At 51.1% G+C, this 22526-nt stretch overlaps 3 protein-coding genes, 1 non-coding gene and 1 pseudogene across 5 annotated transcripts in view; 3 read left to right on the top strand and 2 right to left on the bottom strand.

Moving 5' to 3' along the window:
* Nucleotides 1-700: 700 nt before the first annotated feature.
* ABHD8 (abhydrolase domain containing 8) lies at nt 701-10447 on the bottom strand. The gene is made up of 5 exons (XM_003796540.3): nt 10288-10447; nt 8482-9238; nt 4671-4841; nt 4333-4549; nt 701-1405 (listed from the first exon to the last, which is right to left on the bottom strand). Exons 2-5 carry the CDS (start codon nt 9228-9230, stop codon nt 1235-1237), a joined length of 1308 nt encoding a protein of 435 aa, XP_003796588.1. The 5' UTR covers nt 9231-9238; nt 10288-10447; the 3' UTR covers nt 701-1234.
* Nucleotides 3414-3520, bottom strand: LOC111727429. The gene has a single exon (XR_002774987.1). It is a non-coding gene; the product is annotated as a U6 spliceosomal RNA (small nuclear RNA).
* A 2222-nt stretch (nt 10448-12669) lies between the features above and the next one.
* MRPL34 (mitochondrial ribosomal protein L34) lies at nt 12670-13645 on the top strand. The gene is made up of 2 exons (XM_003796541.3): nt 12670-12757; nt 12994-13645. The coding sequence occupies exons 1-2, from the start codon at nt 12693-12695 to the stop codon at nt 13205-13207; spliced, it is 279 nt and encodes a 92-aa protein (XP_003796589.1). The 5' UTR covers nt 12670-12692; the 3' UTR covers nt 13208-13645.
* Nucleotides 13646-14658: 1013 nt separating this feature from the next.
* The window catches only part of DDA1 (DET1 and DDB1 associated 1), a 10245-nt gene continuing 2377 nt past the window's right edge, over nt 14659-22526 (top strand). Inside the window, exons 1-4 of one of the 2 annotated variants that reach the window (XM_003796542.3) lie at nt 14659-14793; nt 20591-20671; nt 20899-20950; nt 22019-22080. In XM_003796542.3, coding sequence (XP_003796590.1) covers nt 14791-14793; nt 20591-20671; nt 20899-20950; nt 22019-22080 — 198 coding nt within the window. In that variant the 5' untranslated portion in view covers nt 14659-14790. Of the gene's footprint in view, nt 14794-16189; nt 17199-20590; nt 20672-20898; nt 20951-22018; nt 22081-22526 lie in introns of those variants that run through there. The other variant, XM_023517189.1, reaches the window with a different exon arrangement.
* On the top strand, nt 19126-19668 carry LOC100951695 (annotated as a pseudogene).

Genomic DNA, 22526 nt, shown 5'->3' on the forward strand with positions numbered 1-22526 from the left:
GCCACCTTAGGTGTACGTGGCTGGCGCCTTAGCCGGTTGAGCTATAGGCGCTGAGCCCAGGTTCATTTTTAAAAAAGGAATAAAAGAAGAGCAAATGCACAGCCTTGGGGCAGAAAAGTCTTTCAGTCACACATAAAAAGGAAAGACATTTTGTGGTTTCAAAAGAAAAACCATCTTTATGACAAAGATGACCCTAATGGGCCAGGCACAGTGACCCATACCTGTAATCCCAGCAATTTGGGATGCCAAGGTAGGAGGATGGTTGAGAGTTCAAGACCAGTCTAGGCAGCATAATAAGATATAGTCTCTACTAAATAAATAAATTAGGATAATAAGAGGCATGAACTTGCTGGGTGGGGTTGGATGAGTGGGATTCAATGAACAGATGGGCATCGGGCATTCAACACAGTTCACAATCAATAATGGCAGTTATAATCTCATGCAAAGTGTCCATTGACTTTCACCTCAACCTCAGCTGCACTCCTCCTCACCAGAGAAGAGCTTCTTGTTAAGCTGCCTCCTTCCTGGCCTGGGAATACTGCCTGTATAGCTCCTGCATTCTGGGAGGAGGGATGAGGGAATCAGAAAGCAAGCCTGGACCCCAGACGTTCTTAAGGTCAGCTCTGAGGGGTAGACACCAGTATTAACCGCTCAGGGCAGTGAAGGCCCTGCTCTGCGGTCACCAAGCACAGGTCCGGACTCCGATTGTCACTTTTTATTCAGTTACAAGTTCAAATGCGCAGATTCAGTGGCGCCAGCCCCCTTCCCTACCCTGGTGGGCAACAATAGCTCCCAGAGCTGAGGAATGAGGGGACAGGGAGGGTCTTGGGCACTGGGACGGACCCTGAGGGTCCCTAGGGGGCTCGGGAGTCCCAGGATAAAGCATGGCTAACACGGAAGACAGCAGGGTGGGGAGGGCCTGTCTCGGCCGTGTCTTTGGCTGGAGGGGGAAGAAAGAGGGACTTCTGTACAAGGTCATCTTCCGCGGGCATCCTGGCTTTGGCCCCAAAACACCGATGGGCCTCGCAGGACAGAAGCGGAGAGCTGAGCGTCCAACTAGGCTCGCTCAGACGTTACACCACGCCCAACCGGCCTGGGGGCGTCTTCCTGGCCTGATCCCGCCCACGAGAGCAAAAGGCCGACCCACATGGTCCGCGCTGCGGACCTGGCGCCCGCTCCTGGCTTCATCTTCCTGCAGCTCTGCTCACCAAGCAATGCCTTGCTGGCTTGCCAGTTACTTCTTTTCCTCTGGAGGCGCAGGTAGGGGCGAGGGCAGAGCCTTGGACGAGGCCTCCGGCTCCCAGAGCAGGAACTCGTGGAGCAGTGTGTTGACGGTCTCAGGGCATTCCAGCATCACCATGTGGCTGCCTTCGTCGATGAGCTTCAGGAAGGCCAGAAGCAAGATCTGCAGGAGACTTGAGACTCAGGATGGGTCAGGCTGAGTTTCCCCCACCATTCGCGCATGGCGGGCAGCATGGGTTCCTCCTCTGGTCTACCCTTCATCCTCCTAATTCTTTACAAGGGAAAACTGGAGGATGGCCTATCATCCCGGTGGACCCCATCTAGGTATTCATTATTTATTAACTGCCTACTGGATTTCCAAATGTTAGCACAATGATATTTGGGACTAGATCATTCTTTGGGTTTGGGGACTGTCCTGTGCACTGTTAGGTCCTGCCTGGTCCTCTTGATGCCCAGTGGCAGTAACCCTCATGTACCCATAATATGACAACTTAAAACGTCTTCAGCTGGGTGTCTGTAGCTCAGTGGTTAGGGCACTGGCCACATACAACTGGGCTGCTAAACAACAATGACAAACTGCAACAAAAAATAGCCGGGCATTGTGGTGGGCGCCTGTAATCCCAGCTATTTGGGAGGCTAAGGCAAGAGAATTGCTTAAGCCCAAAAGTTTGAGGTTGCTGTGAGCTGTGAAGCCATAATACTCTACCAAGGGTGACATAATGAGACCCCCCAAAAAAGTCTTCAGATATTACCAAATGTCCCTGGGGGCAGAATCACTCCTGGGTGAGAATCAACCGGATAGGTAAGTAGAAAGATAGACAAACAAAGCCTTGCATGCCAAAGCAAGATTTCTCAACCTTGGCCCTAATGACATTTGGGGTCTGATCATTCTTTGCCTAGGGGGCTGTCCTGTGCACTGCAGAATGTTCAGCAGCATCTCTGGCTTCCACCCAGCAGATACCCATAGATCTCTATACCATCCTCAATTGTGACAACCTAAAATAACTCCAGACATTTCCAATGTCCCCTGAGGGGAGAATTATCCTTGGTTAAGAACCACCGTTCAAAGGCCAGGCACAATGGAGCATGCCTGTAATCTTAGCCCTCTGGGAGGGAGGCCAAAGTAGATGGATCATCTGAGCTGAGGAGTTCAAGACCAGCCTGAGCCAGGGCAAGACCTCATCTCTAAAAATAGCTTGGCTGTTATGACAGACGCCTCTGAGGCAAGAAAATTACTTTAGCCTAAGAGTTTGAGTTTGCTGTTAGCTGTGATGCCACAGCACTCTACCAAGGGTGACAAAGTAAGACTCTGTCTCAAAAAAAAAAAGAACTACCAGTTCAGAGCTATTCTAAGTACTAAGGATCCCATGACATTTTCTGGGGAGTTTTTAATCTAAAGATCCTCTATTATCTTGGCTCAGCACCTGTAGCTCAAGCAGCTAAGGCGCCAGCCACACACACCTGAGCTGGCGGGTTTGAATCCACCCCGGGCCTGCCAAACAATGACAACTACAACCAAAAAACAGCCAGGCGTTGTGGCAGGCACCTGTAGTCCCAGCTACTTTGGAGGCTGAGGCAAAAGAATTGCTTGAGCTCAGGAGTTGGAGGTTGCTATGAGCTGTGATGCCATTGCACTCTACCCAGGGTGACAGCTTGAGGCTCTTGTCTCAAAACAAAAACAAAAATTCTCTATTATCCTCCTTCTAGAATCATATAGGTCATTTTTTGTTTGTTTTTTTCTTTTTTTTAAATTTCAGATTAGTATGAGGATACAATCAATTAGGTTACAATCTTTATGTTTATTAGGTAAGGTCCCTGTTGTAGTTGTGTCCTGCACCCAGGTGTGCCATATACCCTTATGTTGTGCCTATTAAGTAGTAGCACACCGATACCCATTCTTCCTCCCCCCAACTTGAATTAAACTGAGTTTTTCTCTCATGTGGGCATGTATTAGTTTGTCTACTGGCTTCATATTAGTATTGAATACATTGGATACTTGCTTTTCCACTCTTTTGATAGTTTACAAAAGAGTGTTCTCCAACTCTATCCAGGTAAATTCAAAAGACGTAAACTCTCCATCTTTTTAATGGCTTAACAGTATTCCATACTATACATATATCTATATCACAATTTATTAATCCATTCATGGGTTGATGGGCACTTGGGTTTCCATAAATATGGAAAGCTTCATGAATTTGCATGTCATCCGTGTGCAGGAGCCATGCTAATCTTTTCTGTATCATTCCAATTTTAGTATATGTGCTGCTGCAGTAAGCACTGTTTGTCCATTTTGATTTTTTTTGGGGGGGGGGACAGAGCCTCAAGATGTCCCCCTGGGTAGAATGCCATGGCATCACAGCTCACAGCAACCTCCAACTCCTGGGCTCAAGCGAGTCTCCTGCCCCCGCCTCCCAAGTAGCTGGGACTACAGGCACCTGCCACAGCGCCCCGCTATTTTTTGGTTGCAGCTGTCATTGTTGTTTGGCGGGCCCAGGCTGGATTCGAACCTGCCACCTTAGATGTATGTGGCTGGTGCCTTAGCCACTTGAGCCACAAGTGCTGAGCCTGTTTGTTCATTTTGAGACAGAGTTAACCTACTGCCCAGGTTAGTCTGCAGTGGTGTCAGCCTAACTCACAGCAACCTTAAACTCCTGGATCCGAGCAATTCTCCTGCTCAGCCTCCCAGGTAGCTGGGACTATAGATGCACACCACCATACCCAGCTAATTTTCCTATTTTTTTTTTTTTAAGAGACAGGGTCTTGTTTTGCTCAGGCTGGTCTTGAACACTCAAGTGATCCTCCCGCCTCAGCCGTCCAGAGGATTACAGGTGTGAACCACTGTGCCTGGCCAGTCATTGGTTTCTTACACACATTTCCAGCTGTGAAGAGGGCCTTCTACCTGTGTTGAGGATGGTGCATACTTGTTAACACCTGTTCAGGACAGATCTGCTATCTGGATTCTACCATTGATTCTAGATCTAATGCCCCCATTTGCCCATATCTAGAGATCATGCCCATCTTAGAGGCCAATGTCCTGGGCTCCAGGAAGGGAATGTGGGGGTATGGCAGCTCCCAGATGCCCACTCCTACCTCAGCCATGCGCTGGTCTTCCTCCACTGGCACAAACTTGTCATGCATGCCATGGACAAGTAGGACGGGCACGGTGAGCTCCGCATGGTAGACTTCATCGCCTTCGGGCCAGTACTGGCCACTCATCATAGCCCGTAGCACGAAAGATGACACGTTGAAGGCATTGCCCTCCTTAAGCAGCTGCTTCTCCTTGGCCCCTTGGCGGGCAAAGCCAGCCCTGGTGGTTAGGAGGTACTGCTGGAGCCCCTCAAGCCAACCCGGCCACCAGGGGTACCCCCAATGCCAGTCCCGGCCCCAGCAGCACAGTATCCCCTCCCACCCAATTCAGGGGCACTCACTTGAGGAAGCTCCAGGCCAGGCAGGGTGATAAGCAGTGAAGGACACAGGTGGGCATATTGAAGATGGAGCAGAAGCTTGGCTCCAGCGCTGTAGGGCCCCCGCCATTGATCATGATCACCTTGTGCACCAGGTCTGGGTACTCATGTGCCAGGAATGTGCAGAAGGAGACACTGCCCAGAATGGGTGGGTGGTGGGGCAGATTGAAGGGTGGCAGTCAGCATAATATAGGCAGTGAGGGAATTAATGTTCTTCCCTCACCACAGAGGCAAGTTCCTAAAGATCAAGATTCCTCCCCTGTACTTTTGCATCAGTATTAACAACAACAACAAAAGGTTCTTCCCCTGGGGTACATGGGCACCTGATGGAGTGAGAGATGGGTGGGTATCTCAAATGGCCCAGAATCATGAGACTGAGTGTTGAGGGTGAAATTTGCTTTGAAGAGAGGATCTGGATTCAAAACTTTCATCAGATTCTCAGATTCTTTTTTTTTTTTGAACCAGGGCCTCAAGCTCTCACCCTGGGTAGAGTGTGGTGGCATCACAGCTCACAGCAACCTCCAACTCCTGGGCTCAAGTGATTCTCCTGCCTCCGTCTCCCAAGTAGCTGGGACTGCAGGCGCCTGCCACAGTGCCCGGCTATTTTTTGGTTGCAGACATCATTGTTGTTTTGGTGGGTCTGGGCTGGATTCAAACCCACCAGCTTAGGTGTATGTGGCTGGCGCCTTAGCCATTTGAGCCACAGGTGCTGAGCCACTTTCATCAGATTCTTAAAGTCACCATGACCCCCAAAAGGGTAAAAATTACTTACCACCAAGTGTTAGGAAAGCAATCTGAGGCTCGGCGCTTGTAAATCAGTGGTTAGGGTGCTGGCCACATACACTGGGCTAGTAGGTTGGAACCCGGCCAGGCCGGCTAAACAACAATGACAACTACAACAAAAAAATAGATGGGCGTGGGCGGTGCCTATGGCTCAAAAGAGTAGGGCACCAGCCCCATATGCCAGAGGTGGCAGGTTCAAACCCAGCCCCAGCCAAAAAAAAAAAAAAAAAAGATGGGCGTTGTGGTGGGTGCCTGTAGTCCCAGCTCCTTGGGAGACTGAGGCAAGAAAATCACTTAAGCCCATGAGTTTTTTTTTAATTTTTTTTTTTTTTTTTTGAGACGGAGCCTCAAGCTGTCCCCCTGGGTAGAGTGCCATGGCATCACGCTCACAGCAACCTCCAACTCCTGGGCTCAAGCGAGTCTCCTGCCTCCGCCTCCCAAGTAGCTGGGAATACAGGCGCCCGCCACAACGCCCGGCCATTTTTTTTGGTTGCAGCCGTCATTGTTGTTTGGCGGGCCCGGGCTGGGGATTCGAACCCGCCACCTTAGGTGTATGTGGCTGGCGCCTTAGCCGCTTGAGCCACAGGCGCTGAGCCTTTTTTTTTAATTTTTGCAATAAAGTTTTATTGGAACACAGCTATGCTCATTCATTTACATACTATCCATGGCTGCTTTTATTTTATTTTATTTTATTTTTTTATTAAATCATAGCAGCATAGATATTAATACTATCATGGGGTACAGTGTACTGTTTCTGTATACAATTTGAAATACTTTCATCCAGCTGGTTAATAAGCCCATGAGTTTGAGGTTGCTGTGAGCAGTGACGCCATAGCACTCTACCAAGGGTAATATAGTGAGACTCTCAAAAAAAAAAAGCAATCTGATCAAACAAACCCTCTGACTGCCAGAGTAGGTCACTACTTCTGTGTATTGTGTATCCCATCCCTTTTAGGATCTTTTCCCACCTCCTTTTAGGTATGACATATCTGCTTGCCTTATGCAAGGTGGAAAAGTATATAGCCTGAAGAGCCCCCAGAGTCAAGCTCTTCATTCCATCATGGCAAATGATGGTCTGTGAACTAGTGCTTGTTTCATAAATAAAGTTTAGAAATTTGGAGATTTGAAAAATGTTTTGTAAATACACAGCTATGTCTGGCTGCTTTTGCACTACAACAGCAGAATTGTGAAGTTTCAACAGAGATTGGATGGACTGCAAACCTAAAATATTCACTATCTGACCCCTTAAGAAAAAGTTTGCATGGCTCGGTGCCTGTGGCTCAAGTGGCTAAGGCGCCAGCCATATACACCAGAGCTGTTGGGTTCGAATCCAGCCCAGGTTTGCCAAACAACAATGACAACTACAACCAAAAAATAGCCGGGCATTGTGGCAGGCGCCTGTGTTCCCAGCTACTTGGAAGGCTGAGACAAGAGAACCACTTAAGCCCAGGAGTTGGAGTTTGCTGTGAGCTGTGATGCCACGTCACTCCACCCAGGGCCTATAGCTTGAGGCTCTGTCTCAAAAAAAAAAAAAAGAAAGAAAAAGTTTGCAGGCTGGGTAGCTGTAGTGGCTCAAGCCTGTAATCCTAGCACTCTGGGGAGCTGTCAAGAGCAAGACCCGTCTCTACTAAAAATAAAAAAAATTAGCCAGGCATTGTGGTGGGTGTCTGTAGTCTCAGCTATTCAGGAAGCCAAGGCATGAGGACAACTTGAGCCTAAGAGTTTGAGGTTGCTGTGAACTATGATGCTGGCACAGCACTCAACCCCAGGGTAACAGAGTGAGACTCTATCTAAAAAAAATAAAGTTTGCAAACTTCTGCTGTAAAAAGGGACAGAATCCAGGACTCAAACCTCTCTGTGCCAATGACTATATGCCCTTGGGCAGGTTGCTTAACCTCTCTAAGGTTCAGATTGTTTTCAAATCTCTGAAGAGGTAAATATGTTGACCTCATGTCATTGTTATGGGGTCACAGCAACTATGTAGATGGGTGTTCATGGAATTAAAGGAATCATTTATCATAAGCATCAACTTTTGGTGGTGTTACCATATAAATAAGAGCTATGTTACCTCTCATCTTGGATTTCTTTCTTTCAGATACTTAAGTAATTTAATTCCTTTTCTTGCCTTAAGTGCATGAGCTACAATCTCTAAAACAGTGGTTCTTAACTTGTCTGGCTGATCTAATCTTGCCTTTCTTCTTGAGTAAAGGTGCAAATGGGGCCAATTGGCAGTGGGGGCTTGTCCCCAAGGCCCAAAGCCTTCCACAGAGGATGTTTTAGATGGTATTACCAGCTCTTTAAAGGCAAGTGAATTACAGCAATCAATGCTTTGGTAAATATGTAGAATTAATGGGAATACAAATAGTCCTTCTAGACTGCACAGGGATCTCTAGGGCAGCCAATTTTTGAATTTAGTCTAAGGCAGTGGTTCTCAGTAAGGGGTAATTCTGCCCACCAAGGGACATTTGGAAATGTCTGGAGATGTTTTTGATGATCCTGATCAACACTAAATGATTGTGCTAGTGGCATTTAGTACACAGTGGCCAAGGACACTGTTAAATACTCTACCGTCCCTCACAGAAAAAAATTAGCTGGCCCCAAATGCCAGTAGTGCTGGCCAGCTGCAGTGGTTCATGCTTTTAATCCTAGCACTCTGGGAGGCCAAGACAGGTGGATTTTTGCTGGAGCTCAGGAGTTTGAGACCAGTCTGACCAAGAACGAGACCCCATCTCTACTAAAAATAGAGAAACTAGCCAGGTATTGTGGCAGGCGCCTGTAGTCCAAGCTACATAGGAGGCTGAGGCAGGTGGATCACTGGAGCCCTAGAGTTTGAGGTTGCTGTGATCTATGATACCAGGGTACTGTAGCTGGGGGCAACAGAGTGAGCCTCTGTCTCGAACAGCAATGATGACAAGAATCCTTGTCTGGCTCTGTATGTTAATGAGACTTTTCTGGCCCCTCATCCTCCCTCACTATGCCAGGATTAACTTACCCATAGGAATGCCCAATGAGCACATTTCGCTTTTTGGCGTAGCGCTTGAAGATGGCCCGCATGTCCTCAGCCAGTGCATAGAAGGTGTAGGCTGCAGCCACCTGCGGTGCAGAACTGGCCCCATGGCCTGCCAGGTCAGGTGCCACCACCTCATAGCCTAGGCGTACAAAGAAGTCCAGCTGCTCCTTCCAGATGGCCAGGGAGCCGCCAACACCGTGGATGAAAAAGAGCACCACATCGGCCTGGGTGCCTTTGCAGCTAGTGATGCGCTTCTCACAGTCAATGTGGATGGTCCTCTTGGGGCGTCTGGCTCGCCGCCGCCGCCCACTACTACCATTGCCACTGTTGGCACTGCCCATGCCTGAGCGGCCATCACTGCCTGCTGGGTCAGTCAGCTCCACCTCCAGGGCAGCCGGTGGCTCTCCAGAGCCGTTCTGCCCATGCAGAAGGTCAGCTCGAGGTGCCCGGCCTAGGTTTTCCACCAGTAACCGCCCGTTGCGGTAGACAGTAATCCGGCGCTGGCAGTGGACCAAGCCAGATCTGTCCCCCTGGGCAGCATCTTGTGGTGATGGTGGAGGTGGGGTGGGGGTTGGGGAGGGTCCAGCGTGCTTCACCCGCAGCACACGACCGGGTTTGACCTCCACAAAGGTGTAGCCATCGCTGGACTCCACACTCTCCAGCGGTGCTACGGAGTTGGGGGGTGCGCCCAGCAGGCAGCAGAAGATACCATCTGTCACCCCAGTCAGCATGATGTGTCCTGTGAGTGGGGGCAGCAGCCAGCTCAGGGACTATCTAAATGGGACACCTCTACCCCTACAGAACCCACTGCCTGCACCTGGGTCAGGTGAGCCAGACTGGAAGTCCAGCCAAGGCACCAAGATGTTCTGTTAGGGCCCCATAGGTGTTCACAGAGAAAGTGGTGAAGTCCTGGAGGAGGGGAAACATTGTAGCAAATATGGCCTAGCCCTGAAGACACTCCCTCCCCCCAAAGCTGAAGTTTTTATCAGTGTGCCCTTGTAAGCCCATTCATTCTAGCATACACTTCTTCTTTCACTAACTCATATCTTGAGGGCCTCCTAAGGAATCTAGAATGGTGCAAATCTCAGTGAATTCCCATCCCAGGCTTCTGGCCTCCGAATCTGACCAGAAAAGATGAAGCCTTGTGGGAGGGGTTTGGGGACTGAGCCCCAGAAGACTTTGTGTCACAGAGGAACAGGCTGAGGCCCAGACAGTTTGGGAAGAAGCTTCCCTGTATAGCCTGGGATCTGGGATCTGCAAAACAAGTTCCCAGCAATGGAAAGGAGGATGGATAAAGCAAGGCCCTGGTTGGGGGCCTCCAGGCCTCCATCCCACTTCCTGGGCCACCCCCGCCCCCGTGTCCATGGCAACCGCGGGCTGTTACATAACTCAAGGGGGATACCCGCTTAGAGCACCCTCCTTGTCTAGGGAGCAGATATAGGATAAACCCCGAGCCCCCCGCCGTGGCACAGCCAGGGTAAGGCACGCCAAAGACTGGCCCCGTAGTGGCCTCAGACGTACTAGAGAGAAAGTAGGCCGTGCCTCCACCTTGCATGGGGCTCTAATCCCTGATTGCGAAGGGAAGCGCAAATGCACTGCGCCAGCCCCCCTTCCCAGAGCCTACTCCCCGCCTCCCCGGTGCCCGTCATCCTTGCAGCGGAGTCAGGGCCAGTGGAGCTCGGTGGCTTCCCAGGAGCCCGAATGCGGGCTGTGCAGATAATCTCCTCACCCCGAAGTGGAGGCCCCGGAGGCCTCGATCTCCCCTCCTGGCGCCCGCTTCCAGCTCACCTCATCTAGGGCCACAGGGTTGGTTGGGTTGAGGCGGAGGGGTCCCGGGCGAAGAAGCCAGCGTCCGCCTGCCAGCGCCGTTTACATGGTGGCGCGGGGTCAGGAACGCAGCGTGGTTCGCCGGCGGGCGCGGGCCCCACACAGTCAGTGCAGAGCCGCAGAGAGAGCCGGCCCTTTAAGTTCCTCCCCTTCGGGGGCGGGGACGCGCTCCGACAGGCGGGCACCTCGACCTACCACAACTGCGGAGTGATCTGGCCTAGTTAGGTGCCCAATCAGAGGCGGCATTTCCGGAATGGAGGCGGGATCTTGGAGCAACAGCTCCTCCTCTTTTAGGGGCTCTAGGAGGTGGAGGGAGGGTTTGGGCCTGGCCCAAAGGGGATGGGGTTGCACCCTTAGGTCTGCGGGGCTCCTGGCAGTGGGCGTCTGGGGTTCTCTCGCTGCGAATGGGTTTTCCCAGCCAGTCCCTATCTCTGAACAATACGGTCCTCTCCAAACAAAGCCCCCAGGCTTCTCTCTGTGTTGACCTTTCCATTCTAGAAGCAGAGATTGCCAGATCTTTTCAATTTCAGATGGGGAAACTGAGGCGCATAAAGGGACCAAGGGCAAAAAAGCAGTCAAGGGGCAAAGCTGGGACTTGAACCCGCGGCTTGTGATTCCAAATCCTGGAAACTGTTATTTGCTAAACCTTTAGACAGAAGTCTTTGGAGCTGTATACAATGAAGGAATTGAAATTTCACAATTAGCCACTTTAACAGATGACTGAACAGGGCCCTAGCTCTGTGTTCCTGGCTGAGCTAAGGCAGGCCTCCAGGAAAGCCCAAAGTCAGAGTGCCCAGAGCTCAAATCCAGCCTCTGACCTTTGCTGTGTGACCTCAGGCAAGTGACTTCCCTGAGCCTGCATTTAGTTCTCTATGAAATTAATTCTCTCATAAGTTTGCTCTACAGGTAAAGCACCCATCACGGTGTCTTGCATATAGTAAATGCTCAATAGTTATTGGCATTGTTATTGTTGTGGTAGTGTTTCATTAAATGAAGGTGCAGGTAAGAGGGGCTTCAGAGGATAAGGGGTTGCTTATTCTTGCTGCTCGCCTGCTCCCATCCTCTGGAATTTGCTGCCAGAGTTCCCTTAGGTCCAGCCAGCCACCCACTCTTGCCCACTCAAGGCACACCAAGAAGACTACACAGTTTATTCATTCAGCAAACACTCCCCAACGCCCCCCTCTGGACCCGCTCCAAGATGAGTAATATTAGGGCACTTGTTCAGACTCAGCCTCAGGTCTAGCCCTAGAGAGAACCCTGCAACTCTGGGAGAGCCCCATCAAGTTAGCATTGTGCCAGAGGAAGGGACAAACAAGGATTGGAGAAGAGGATTTTAAAGGATGGATTGGGGAACACAGGTAGAGAGGAGAGTGTGGCTGAAATTTAGGATGCCTGTGTGTAGAGGGCTTTGCATGTCTGCTGGCAGAGCTGGATATCTCCCTATGTGGCAATAAGGAGCAATGGAGAGTGTGTGAGCTTCCCGGGGAGGGGAAGGAGCATGTTCTGTTCTGAGTATTAGAAAATTCTTCTAGGGCCCAGAAGCGGGTAGGATCGCTAATGGCAAGCTTTCCATACTTGAGTTTTATACATTCAGAAACTGATGCCCGGGCGGCGCCTGTGGTTCAGTGGGTAGGGCGCTGGCCCCATATACCAAGGGTAGCGAGTTTGAACCCAGCCCCGGCCAAACTGCAACAAAAAATAGCCGGGCGTTGTGGCGGGCGCCTGAGGCAGAAGAATCGTGTAAACCCAGGAGTTGAAGGTTGGTGTGAGCTGCGACGCTACAGTACTCCACCAAGGGCGACAAAGTAAGTCTTGTCTCAAAAAAAAAAAAAAAAAAAAGAGAGAGAGAGAAACTGAAGCCCAGAGAGGGGCAGGGACCATTCTAAGGACACCCAGCCAGCTTGAACTCAGGCCTCCTGGGCTTCCTGCCAAGGGGCAGAGACTTGGCTTCGGCTGGGGAATAGGTGCCAGCTAGCCGTGTGCCATCTGCCCAGCTCCTGCTGGGTCTGGGAAGCCTAACCAGCTGCTTCCTGCCTTTGCCACCAGCTGCGCCGCGGCCACCTAGGGACACACAGTCCAGGTCCGCAGTAGAAACTGCAACTCCCAGCAGAGGACGCGACATGAAGTCCTGTACGCACGCGTATGATGAGTTCCATTCTTCTGCCACCTACTGGTCAATATGAAGAACTACACCACCTCGAGGGCACGGACGCTCACTCCTGTGACGCGCAGGCGTGGAACTACAACTTTGGGGACCCCCAATGGTTACGTTTCTCCGAAGCAGGAGAAACTACATTTCCCAGTAGCCTTTGTTTCGCGGCTCCGGAACTTCAGGCTTGTCGGAATCGCTGGACCGGCGGCTGGATATGGCTGTCCTTGTCGGATCCTTGTTGGGTCCCGCGGGTAGGTCGGCGGCGCTGCTGGGTGGCAGGTGAGTCCTGAGTCCTTCAAGGGTACGCTTCCCCGAATTTGGGAAAAAGGGCGGTGTCAGAGGCTGAGGCCAGCTGTTTACTGTCCATACTAATGCCTTGCGCATCTATGGAACGCCTTTTGCTGCCAGACTGTACTGCACAAATGGGAGAAGCTGAGGTTGAGAGATGTCGAGCCCTGAGGTCAGGCCATACTGCACCCCGTCTGACTTATCTCGCCGTCTCTCTACCTCTGCAGGTGGCTCCAACCCTGCTCCTGGCTAGGGCTCCCGGACGTTTGGGGCCTTCCCACCCTGCAGCAGGCGCGGGGCAAGGCGCGCGGGAACGAGTATCAGCCCAGCAACATCAAACGCAAGCGCAAGCACGGCTGGATCCGGCGCTTGAGCACGCCAGCTGGCGTCCAGGTCATCCTTCGCCGCATGCTCAAGGGCCGCAAGTCGCTGAGCCATTGAGGAACCCGACGCTGCCGGCAGGACCCCCATTAAAGCATTTCCCTTTCCTCTACCTTGCCTGATGCTGTTTTTGCAGGATTGAGAGCAGTAAAGACGTGGACATGAGTTCTCCCACGGGAAGTTTGGATGGGAGTGGAAGTCACACTTTGCCAAGTTCCTTTTTTACGCTTTTTTCAGTTAGGAAGAATTTTGAACATACACAACAGACCACAGAGTAGTACGACAAACCCCATCTACCCAGTACGCAGCTCTACTAGAGTCTGGGGCAACTTGTCATGCCCCATCCTGGTTATTTTGAACCTGATCTCGGGCATTAGGTTATTTTTGTAAATATTTCAGAACGCCAAGATAAGGGCCCTTTAAAACAGTCGCAAAACTTATTGCACCCCAAAGAATTATCAATAATTTTGAAATATTAAATGTCTAATACATGTCAAATTTTCCATGTGTCTTATATATGCTATTAACTTTTACAGGTCTGGGAAGGCTGGTGGAAAGTTGAAGGGTTTCAGATTCTCCACTTGCCCCTTGGGGATGGGCTGTGTGACCTTGGGCAAGGCTTTAGCTTTCTGAGGCTCATTTGGCGCCTGTAAAATGAAATGTTCCTTTCTCATTTGCTTTGTTATTGTTGGGGTAATAATATACATAGTAGTTTCCACTTAGCAACTTATTGAGCACTTGAAATGTACTGAGTTGCCCAGTCCTTAGCCTGGAGGGGCTGTCAGTCTAACGAGGGGAGTATAATGTACCTGAGCAGTGGGGACACGGAGGGTGGGAGGGGTCAGGGCTGGGAGAGAAATTGTGAGGGCTGTAGAAGCCCAATGCCTCCCTTGGTTTTGGGAAGAAGCAATCAGGAAAAGCTTCCTGGAGAAACTGATAGAGTCTGGGAGAGCCTGGAAGGAGGACGGAGAGGGTATGAGTAAGGACACAGGGTGGGCGAGGGAGGCCAGCAGGGTCTGTAATTGGGGCCGAAGAAGTGGGACTGCATCCTTAGGGTATTAGGGAGCTACAGAAATGTTCAATCAAGTGGGTCTGAGTTGTCAGTTCAAAGTTAATTCAAGCGGCTAGTGCTGTAGCTGTCTAGATACGCTGAAATTCAAGGTTGGTACCTCAAGGAAGAGCCCGACTTCTGCAGCTTTTGTGACAACTTCAAGAGATAGGGTCTAAAAACTCAATAAACACTAGAAAGAATAGATCTCTGTGGAATCGCCCGGAGTCGTGAACTACAACTCCCAGGAGATTTCTCAAGCGTGGCCTCCGCCCACTGCCGGATCTCACTTCCCAGCGCTTCCAAGCACTGGGCGGGGTTTTGCTCTCTCAACCAGACTTGACCACGAAGGGCGGAGGCGTGGCGACCAATGAACGTGTGAGTTACTCAGATATGCCCAATGGGAGTGCGCAGAGCACCCACATTATGGGGCGGAGCTATGGTCCGGGCCAATGACGGAGGGGCAGTGGTGCCATCAGTGTGGGCTGTGCTGTGGCTGGAAGTTACTGTGCGGCGGCGACTAAGGAGGCTGTGGTGGCGGCGACGGCGGCGGCGGCTGAGGCGGTGGCTGAGGCGGCGACGGAGGAAACAGAAGATGGTGAGGGTGGCGCCAGGCCTGTACTCTCTCTCCGCTCGACAAAATGGCGCCGAGGGCCCACCCATCTCTAGTATACCCCGAGGCCCTTCAGCACCCTGCGCGGCCCCTTCAGGCCCGGCCCCGCCCCTCACTCTGACCTGTGACCTTCCACCCCCGGACCCTGCCGTGACCCTGCTGACCCCGCCCCAGCCCCTTCTCTCAACCCCTGACCTCATCTAGAATTCCAGGCCTTGACAACTCATTCATTTCCGGGTCGTGGCTCCCCCCGGAAATCGCTTTGGGTGGGGATGGAGTCCCCCGAGACTTCCCAGCTATGGCTTCGTTTCAGTGCGCCGGACTTGGGCCTCTTCAGTTCAGGAGAGTTTGGGAGGCCAGCCTGGGGGTCGGGGGAGGAGAGGGGGCTTGAAACTTCGACATGCGGGGCTTTGTCGCCAAAGGAAGTGCGACATCGCCGACTGCCCTGGTCCCCCAGGGCTCTAACCCCACCCCCCTTCATTCTGGGGCCCCACCTGTCCTAAGGGTGAACAGTTCCATCTCTCTGATCCCCAGGGCCTGTCCTTGGTAAATGAGGGTAGTGATAGTTCGAACCTTACAGGGCTGGGTATTGGGAGCTGTACTGTATTGGGAACTGATGTCGCAAAAAGCTTAGGACAATGAATGCTTGAGCTGGGTGACTCAGGGTTGGTGACATCCTCTCCTAGCTGTCTCCTCATCTTGAGGTGGGAATAATCTGAAATTTGTTGTTGGGAGGTTAAAAATCCTCTCTGGGCCACTCACTGTGCTGAGATTATGGGTCTTGTGCTTTGGGGATCCATCTCCCTACCTGTGAAGTGGGACAGTGACCTAGCCTAAGAGATGAGCTAAAGCATTTCCCCATCCCCCCATATTTGGGATCCTAAGAGCTGTCAGGGGTGATCAGAGGTCTGGTTAAGATAAATGAAGAGCCCATTGCCCCTTGGCCCAGAGGCCCAGCCCACAATCCACAGTCCTTAGAATGTGGTGGGAATAGTCAAAGGAAGACCTGTCAGAAGAAAATGAGAAGGTGGGTTCTAATGTGCAAGTCACCAAGCTTAGGTGTTATCTTTGTTGCAGTTGTCATTGTTGTTTTAGCAGGTCTGGGCTGGGGAAGGCCTGCTCACTGACCCCAAGTCACACAGGGAGGTATGTACAGTTTTGAGTGCAGTAGGTCTGTGGTTTCAAACCTGCCAGCCCTGGTATATGTAGTTGGCACCCTACCCGCTGAGCTATAGGCGCCACCTGTTATCTTTGATTCATTGCTACAACTTCATCTTCCACACCCAGTTGTAGGAGGATGCTGTTGGCTCTGCAGAGCACACCTGAAGCCATCCATGGCTTCTCACTCTTGTCCTTGTACTGCCACTGCCCTCCCCTCCCCAGTGCCCTGCTTCAGTGCCTGCCCCAGCTTTTTCCTTGGTCTCCTTGCCTTGATCCCACCCATTTGATGATCCATAATTTACCTAATTCTAGAAGGAGTTTTTAAAGATATAGATCAGATTGTACTACTTTCTAGCTTATGAAACACTCCAGGGCTTCCTATTATAACTGGGATGAAACTCCAGTTTCCCACTCCCACCCTCAAGGCTCCTGTTCACCTCTGTGACCTCACCTGCACTCTCTTTACCTCACCATCTGTGAACTCCAGCCACACTGGCCTTGTTTTCATTCATTCTCATGCCATATTCTCCCCCACCCCAGGGCCTTTGCACCTGCTGCTCCTTTTGCCCGGAGTGCTCTTCTTCCTGTGAATAAGGCCTTTCCTAACGTTGAAAGACCCACATGTCTCTGTCTCCTCTCTTGGCACACTGTTTCTATTCCTCTCTCTTTGTTGAGTCGCTGGTGCAGGTAACAGTGGGACTGGCACACAGGCATTCAGTGCGTGTTTGCTGAGGCAATAGATGGCTTCAGGATCCTGCTGTGGCTGATTTGCCTGGCAGAGGTGAGGATTTCCTCCTGTGTCATGAGGCCTTGATTTCCAGCTTACCTAACAGAAAGTGTGGCCTCCACTGTCTTCATTCATTTATTCAGCACAAAGGCATTGATGGTCACAGCCGCCCTCTGTGGGAAGCTTTCCCTGTATTGTCTTGTTGAGACTCAGAACAACTCTGGGAGGTGGCCCTCTTGGAATGTGCCATTTCACAGGGGAGGCCAAGAGGCTGGGAGGTCACTCACCCCAGGTCACACAGGGAGGTATGTACAGTTTTGAGTGCAGTAGGTCTGTGGTTTCTGTACAATTCACCACTTAGCTGCCCAGCCCCATGTGAGCCCTGCCAGAGGCCCAGGGTTGAGTCCTGCCCTCAGGAAGGTGCCAGTCCAGCGAGGGAGGTGGACATGTAAACAGTTGACCTTATCTGGGTATGAGCAAGGCTCTGGGAGAGTTTCCTGAGGTATGGGGGAGTGAAGAGATGGGGGAGGGGGGTCTAGAAGGTATTTCCCACACGGAGAAACAAGGGGCATTCCTGGAGGGTGGCAGAGGGTGTGACAGGAGACCAATGGGAGCCACACTAGAAGTGGAGGGGACAGGGACCTCTCTTCACCCTTTAGGTCTTAGCACCTGCATCACTGCCTCTGGGCAGGCTAGATCTCTGGCTGTCACTGTCCTTGACTTTACATGGTGCCCTAGAATTACCCCATTCCCATAGCTACTTCCCATTTGCTATGTGGCTCCTTGATCCACACCTGTGGCTCCCTGAGGGTGGGGGCAGATCTGTTGAGGGTCACCCAGTGCCCTGGTACCTGGCTGGAGCCTACCACATAGTAGAGACCTAAGAAAACCTTGCTGAGTGATTGAGCCCCATAGTCTGTGGTTGAGTTGGGGCTGGGGTCCTAGGATAGAGAGGCATGGAGGTTTGAGAGACTTATGAGCTGGCCCCAGGGTAGCAGGGCAGCAAAACGTGAGAGCCACCTCCTAGATGGGAAGGGGAGGCCTCCCCACTACATTCTAGCTTCACAGGCTGGCCCAGGAGAGGGACTGGACCTTGTGGAAGTGAGGACACTGTTGCTCCTGCCTGTCCCAAAGGGTGGTGGGAAATTGTCTGAAGAGCAATCTCCCCTAGGGTGGCTCTCTTGGATTTCAGGGAGGAGGATGGGTCAACCTTCCTGTCCTATAACCTATAGGGGCTCCAAGCCCTTGGATTTTAGGCATGTTTGAGAATGTGAGGATCTTGGCATTAGAGGTTGGGTAAGAACCCACACCTGGGTTCAAATTGACCCCCTTGTTTTCTTGCTGGGACTGAGTGACCTCTCTGCCTCAGTCTCCTCGTCTTTGACAGGGAGACACCTCCTCCTGCCTGGTTGGGTTATGAGATCATACATAGAGAGATGGAACTCAGGAAGCCCCTGGTCCAGGATGGCACTTGGGGAAACCCTACACCAGATGTACCCATTTCTGCTGTCTCACCCCAGGCCTGACTGACAGTGGCAGGTCAAAAAGGGCTTGGTGGCCATGACTGTATTCCTAGCACTCTGGGAAGTGGATTCAGGAAGATCACTTGAGCTCAAAAGTTCAAGACCAGGCTGAGCAGAGTGAGACCTCATCTCTACTAAAAATAGAAAAATTAGCCAGATGTGTTGATGGGTAGCTGTATGCCTAACTACTCAGGAAGCTGAGCTGGGAAGATCACTGAGCCAAGCCAGGAGTTTGAGGTCAATGTGAGCTATAATGTCAGTGCACTCTATCTAGGGCAACAAAAATAAGACTCTGTCTCAAAAAATAAAAAAACCAAAAAAACAAAAGGGCTTTGGGAGAGTGAACAGATTCTGTTGTTGCTGGCTATCTGGTGCCACTTGGGCCCCAAAACATGGACAGCTGAGCCCCCTACTCCAAGAAGCCACTGGCCAAAAAGGGACACCTGCTTCTTCTCAGGCTCTGTCGCTCTCCCCATGAGGGGCCTAGGCTCCATGCCATGGACAGGTCAGGCTCAAGCCTTGGGACTGACTTTGGGGTGTGAGGACCCTAGGAGCAGCTCCCAAGCTGATTGGTCACAGACATGATTGCTTCACACAACATTATCTAAAAAGCAGAGCTAGCTTTAAAAACCTGAAAGAACATGTTCAAACTTGGATTTTTTTTTTTTTTTTAGAGACAGAGTTTTACTTTATTGCCCCCTTGGTAGAGTGCTGTGGCATCACAGCTCACAGCAACCTCCAACTCCTGGGCTTAGGTGATACTCTTGCCTCAGCCTCCCGAGTAGCTGGGACTACAGGCACCCGCCACAATGCCTGGCTATTTCTTTTTGTTGCAGTTTGGCCAGGGCTGGGTTTGAACCCACCACCCTCGGTATATGGGGCTGGCGCCCTACTCACTGAGCCACAGGCACCGCCCCAAACTTGGATTTTTGGGTTTTTCCTGACGTCAGAAGTTTGTTGAGGAGAAGGAAGTGACTTAAGAGCACAGCTACCACCATGAGCCTCCTCAACAAGCCCAAGAGTGAGATGACCCCAGAGGAGCTACAGAAGTGGGAGGAAGAAGAATTTAACACTGGTCCACTCTCTGTGCTCATACAGTCAAGAACAATACCCAAGTGCTTATTAATTGCCGCAATAACACGAAACTCCTGGGCCGGATGAAGGCCTTTGATAGGCACTGCAACATGGTGCTGGAGAATGTGAAGGAGATGTGGACCGAGGTCCCCAAAAGTGGCAAGGGTAAGAAGAAGTCCAAGCCAGTCAACAAAGACCGCTACATCTCCAAGACGTTCCTGCATGGGGACTTGGTCACTGTGGTCCTGCGGAACCCACTTATTGCTGGCAAATAGGCCCTCTTCCCCACTGACATCTTGCTCCCCCGTCCTGTGAAGGCCTGCTCTTTGTGATGGGAATAATAAAGCCCTGTAGTTTTTTTTTTTAAAAAAAAAAAAAAAAAAAAAAAAAATTTTGTTGAACCCTCAGCTGTTGTTTCTGCATAGCCAAAGCTCCCACAGACGATGCCTCTCCTCCCTCTCCACTCACATTTATTGTCAAGCTGGCCAATAGAGTTTCTTAGGATAGATGAGTCTTTCTCCATCCTAGGTCTCTGTCAAAGGTAGACTGTGAAAAAGGAGGCCAGGAGGCCCTATCCTAGGAGTTTATGTTACCAAGCACAGCTGTGCCCAGAGGGACTGTAGCCGCCCTTTATTGTGGGCTCTTAGAAGGGCCATGTCCAGCTCTCTGCTCTGTTGCTTACTTGTTGCAGTGTGACTTTTTCTTTTTTTGAAACAGTCTCACTTTTTTCACCCTGGGTACAGTGCTGTGTCATCATCATAGCTCACAGCAACCTCAGTCTTTTGGACTAAAGCCATCCTCTTGCCTCATCCTCCTAAGTAGCTGGGACTACAGGTGTCCACCACTACACCCAGCTATTTTTTTTCTAAGTTTAGCAGAGATGGGGTCTCACTCTTGCTCAGGCTGGTCTTGAAGTCCTGAGCTCATGCAATCCACGTGCCTCAGCCTCCCAGAGTGCTAGGATTATAGGTGTGAGCCACTGTGCCCAGCCTGCAGTTTGACTTTTAACAAAGTGGTTTATTCTCTCCAAGCCTCAGATTCCCTACCTCATGCCTACTTATGGGGCTGTTGTATGGACCCTTCCAGAGAATGTGCACTTATCCCAGGTTGGTTACTTTTTTCTGGTTGTGGGAGTGCATGCAGCAGCTAACTCTGTGTGTGTTCTGGAACACTTGATCCATAAGAAAAGTAGGCAGAAAGAAACTAGAAGTGCCCCAGGAGCCCATCCCCATAAGTACTCAAGGGAGGACCCAGCAAGTTGCTCGCTTTCTCACTTACCATCTTCTGTATCTTCTAGGCAGATTTTTTGAAAGGATTGCCGGTCTACAACAAAAGCAATTTTAGTCGATTTCATGCCGATTCCGTGTGCAAAGCCTCAGTGAGTGTGTGTTCTGGAACTGGGAGGGATGGGGAGCCATTGGGGGCTGGAGGTGGTGGGCATCCCCCAGTTAGGGTCTTGGCTGGAACCAAGGCTAGCCTTCAAGTCCAGCCCCACCTCACATCCTTGTGTGTCTTCTGGTATGCATTAAAGGCTGGGTGCTAAGCTGAGGGATAGGGGGACCCTAGGCCCACCTTCTAACCTACCCCTTTCCAACTCTCCCATAGAACCGACGTCCCTCAGTCTACCTGCCCACTCGAGAGTACCCGTCTGAACAGAGTAAGTGGCCTCAGTTAATCTGTCCCATCTGGCTGCTGAGGGGTGTGGTTCAGGGACCACAATGCAGGATGCAGAGGTGACCTCCAGCTTACAGCCTGGGCCAGAGATTTGGCTTGGGTTCATTTATAGCTACTGAATGCAGGGTTGGGTGGAGGAGGGCTTCAGGAGAGGTACCGAAGGTGACCTGTGGAGGATTTGGTCTGGGAGTGCACACAAGGATGCCATCTGTTCCTTTGGGAGCTACAGGAAACCTGGCTTTCTCTGGGCTCCTGGTTGCCACACATGCTGGTACTCACATTCAACCCAGACGGGGCCCGAGTTGGCCCTGTCCTTCCCACTCAGGTCAAATCAGACAAAAACTTAGACCCTAACACAAGTGTTGGGCAGGGAGGAAGCAGAACAGATGGAGCAGGAGCCTGGGGTGGATATCCATCCAGGCCTGGGCCAGACAGTGAGGGAAAGGGGATCCGGGCAGAGGGGCCAACAGAGCAGGAGGACATGATCGTGGTGTTTTAAATGGTATGAAAGAGTCCAAGCTGGGGGTTGGTGGTTGCACTCCTGTAGTCTTAGCTACTCAGATGGGAGGATTGCTTGAGCCCAGGCATATACCCTGAACAATACAGTGAGACTCTCCTGGAAAAAAAAAAAAAAAAAACAGAAAAAAACTGGAATCCATCCATTTGAACACTTGGAGACTGCTGGGATGGGGGTCGTGATCATAGGGTGCCACTATGTAGATTTGTGCTGCTGGTCTACCTGGGAATACATACCTGCGTGTTGGGGTTCATCACTGCTCAAGGATGGGATCCTGCACATAGGAAGCAGTGACCTGGAAGAACAGCTGGCTCAGGCCTCTTAGTGGCCATCTGTCTGGTGAGAAGTGAAATCATTGGGCTTTTGGAAATCTCTCCAGTTGGGGTTGCTGACTTCTAGCCTTTGAAAGACCACTCAGAGCAGAGACAGGTCAGGAGGCCAGGGAGTGGGGAGCATAGCCCATCCATGAGATTGGGCCACTGCAGCCAGCTCCTTTGCCACCTCTTCTGCGACTTTCTGTTTTTCCTCCTTTAGTCATCGTGACAGAAAAGACAAACATTCTCCTGCGCTACCTACATCAGCAGTGGGACAAAAAGGTAAAGCATGCGGCATTCAGGTGCTGGGACTGAGGGTGCAGATAGACATGGTGCCCTGCAGAGGGTTCTCAGTGGGGAGAGACTCAGGTGGCCTGAGTGGGGCCTTGAGGGCTGAGTAGGAGTTTGCCAGGCAACCCAGGAGAGGGAAGAGCATTCCCTCCTGAATGTCTGTGCAGAGGCCAAGGCTTCTGGTGCTTAGGAAGGGGGAGGCTGGGCCTCCTACAGCCCTTGCAGTACATAAACTTAATTGTGACCTATCACCTTTTTGAATGGGGAAATATGTACACATGATTAGAAATCTAGGTAACATGGGAGTGTTAATGTAGTAAAGTCATCTCTGCCAACCTCTGGCACCCTGACCCCCTTCCCAGAGGTTGCCTAACATATGAGACTTTTCTTCTCTTTTTTTCTTTCTCTTTTTTCTTTTCTTTTCTTTTTTTTTTTTT

Source organism: Otolemur garnettii, unplaced genomic scaffold (assembly GCF_000181295.1).
Source record: "Otolemur garnettii isolate 467f Iridium unplaced genomic scaffold, OtoGar3 scaffold00105, whole genome shotgun sequence".
NCBI classification, from domain to species: Eukaryota; Metazoa; Chordata; class Mammalia; order Primates; family Galagidae; genus Otolemur; species Otolemur garnettii.

What these genes read in the sequence shown, in the direction of transcription:
- ABHD8 (XM_003796540.3), bottom strand. Translation starts at nt 9,230, where the DNA reads ATGCTGACTGGGGTGACAGATGGTATCTTCTGCTGCCTGCTGGGCGCA. An exon ending in CTCATTGGGCATTCCTATGG is followed by an intron (nt 4,842 to 8,481) that starts GTAAGTTAATCC and finishes CATTCTGGGCAG; the next exon opens with TGTCTCCTTCTGCACATTCC. An exon ending in CTGGCCTGGAGCTTCCTCAA is followed by an intron (nt 4,550 to 4,670) that starts GTGAGTGCCCCT and finishes CCTAACCACCAG; the next exon opens with GGCTGGCTTTGCCCGCCAAG.
- MRPL34 (XM_003796541.3), top strand. Translation starts at nt 12,693, where the DNA reads ATGGCTGTCCTTGTCGGATCCTTGTTGGGTCCCGCGGGTAGGTCGGCG. An exon ending in GCGGCGCTGCTGGGTGGCAG is followed by an intron (nt 12,758 to 12,993) that starts GTGAGTCCTGAG and finishes CTACCTCTGCAG; the next exon opens with GTGGCTCCAACCCTGCTCCT.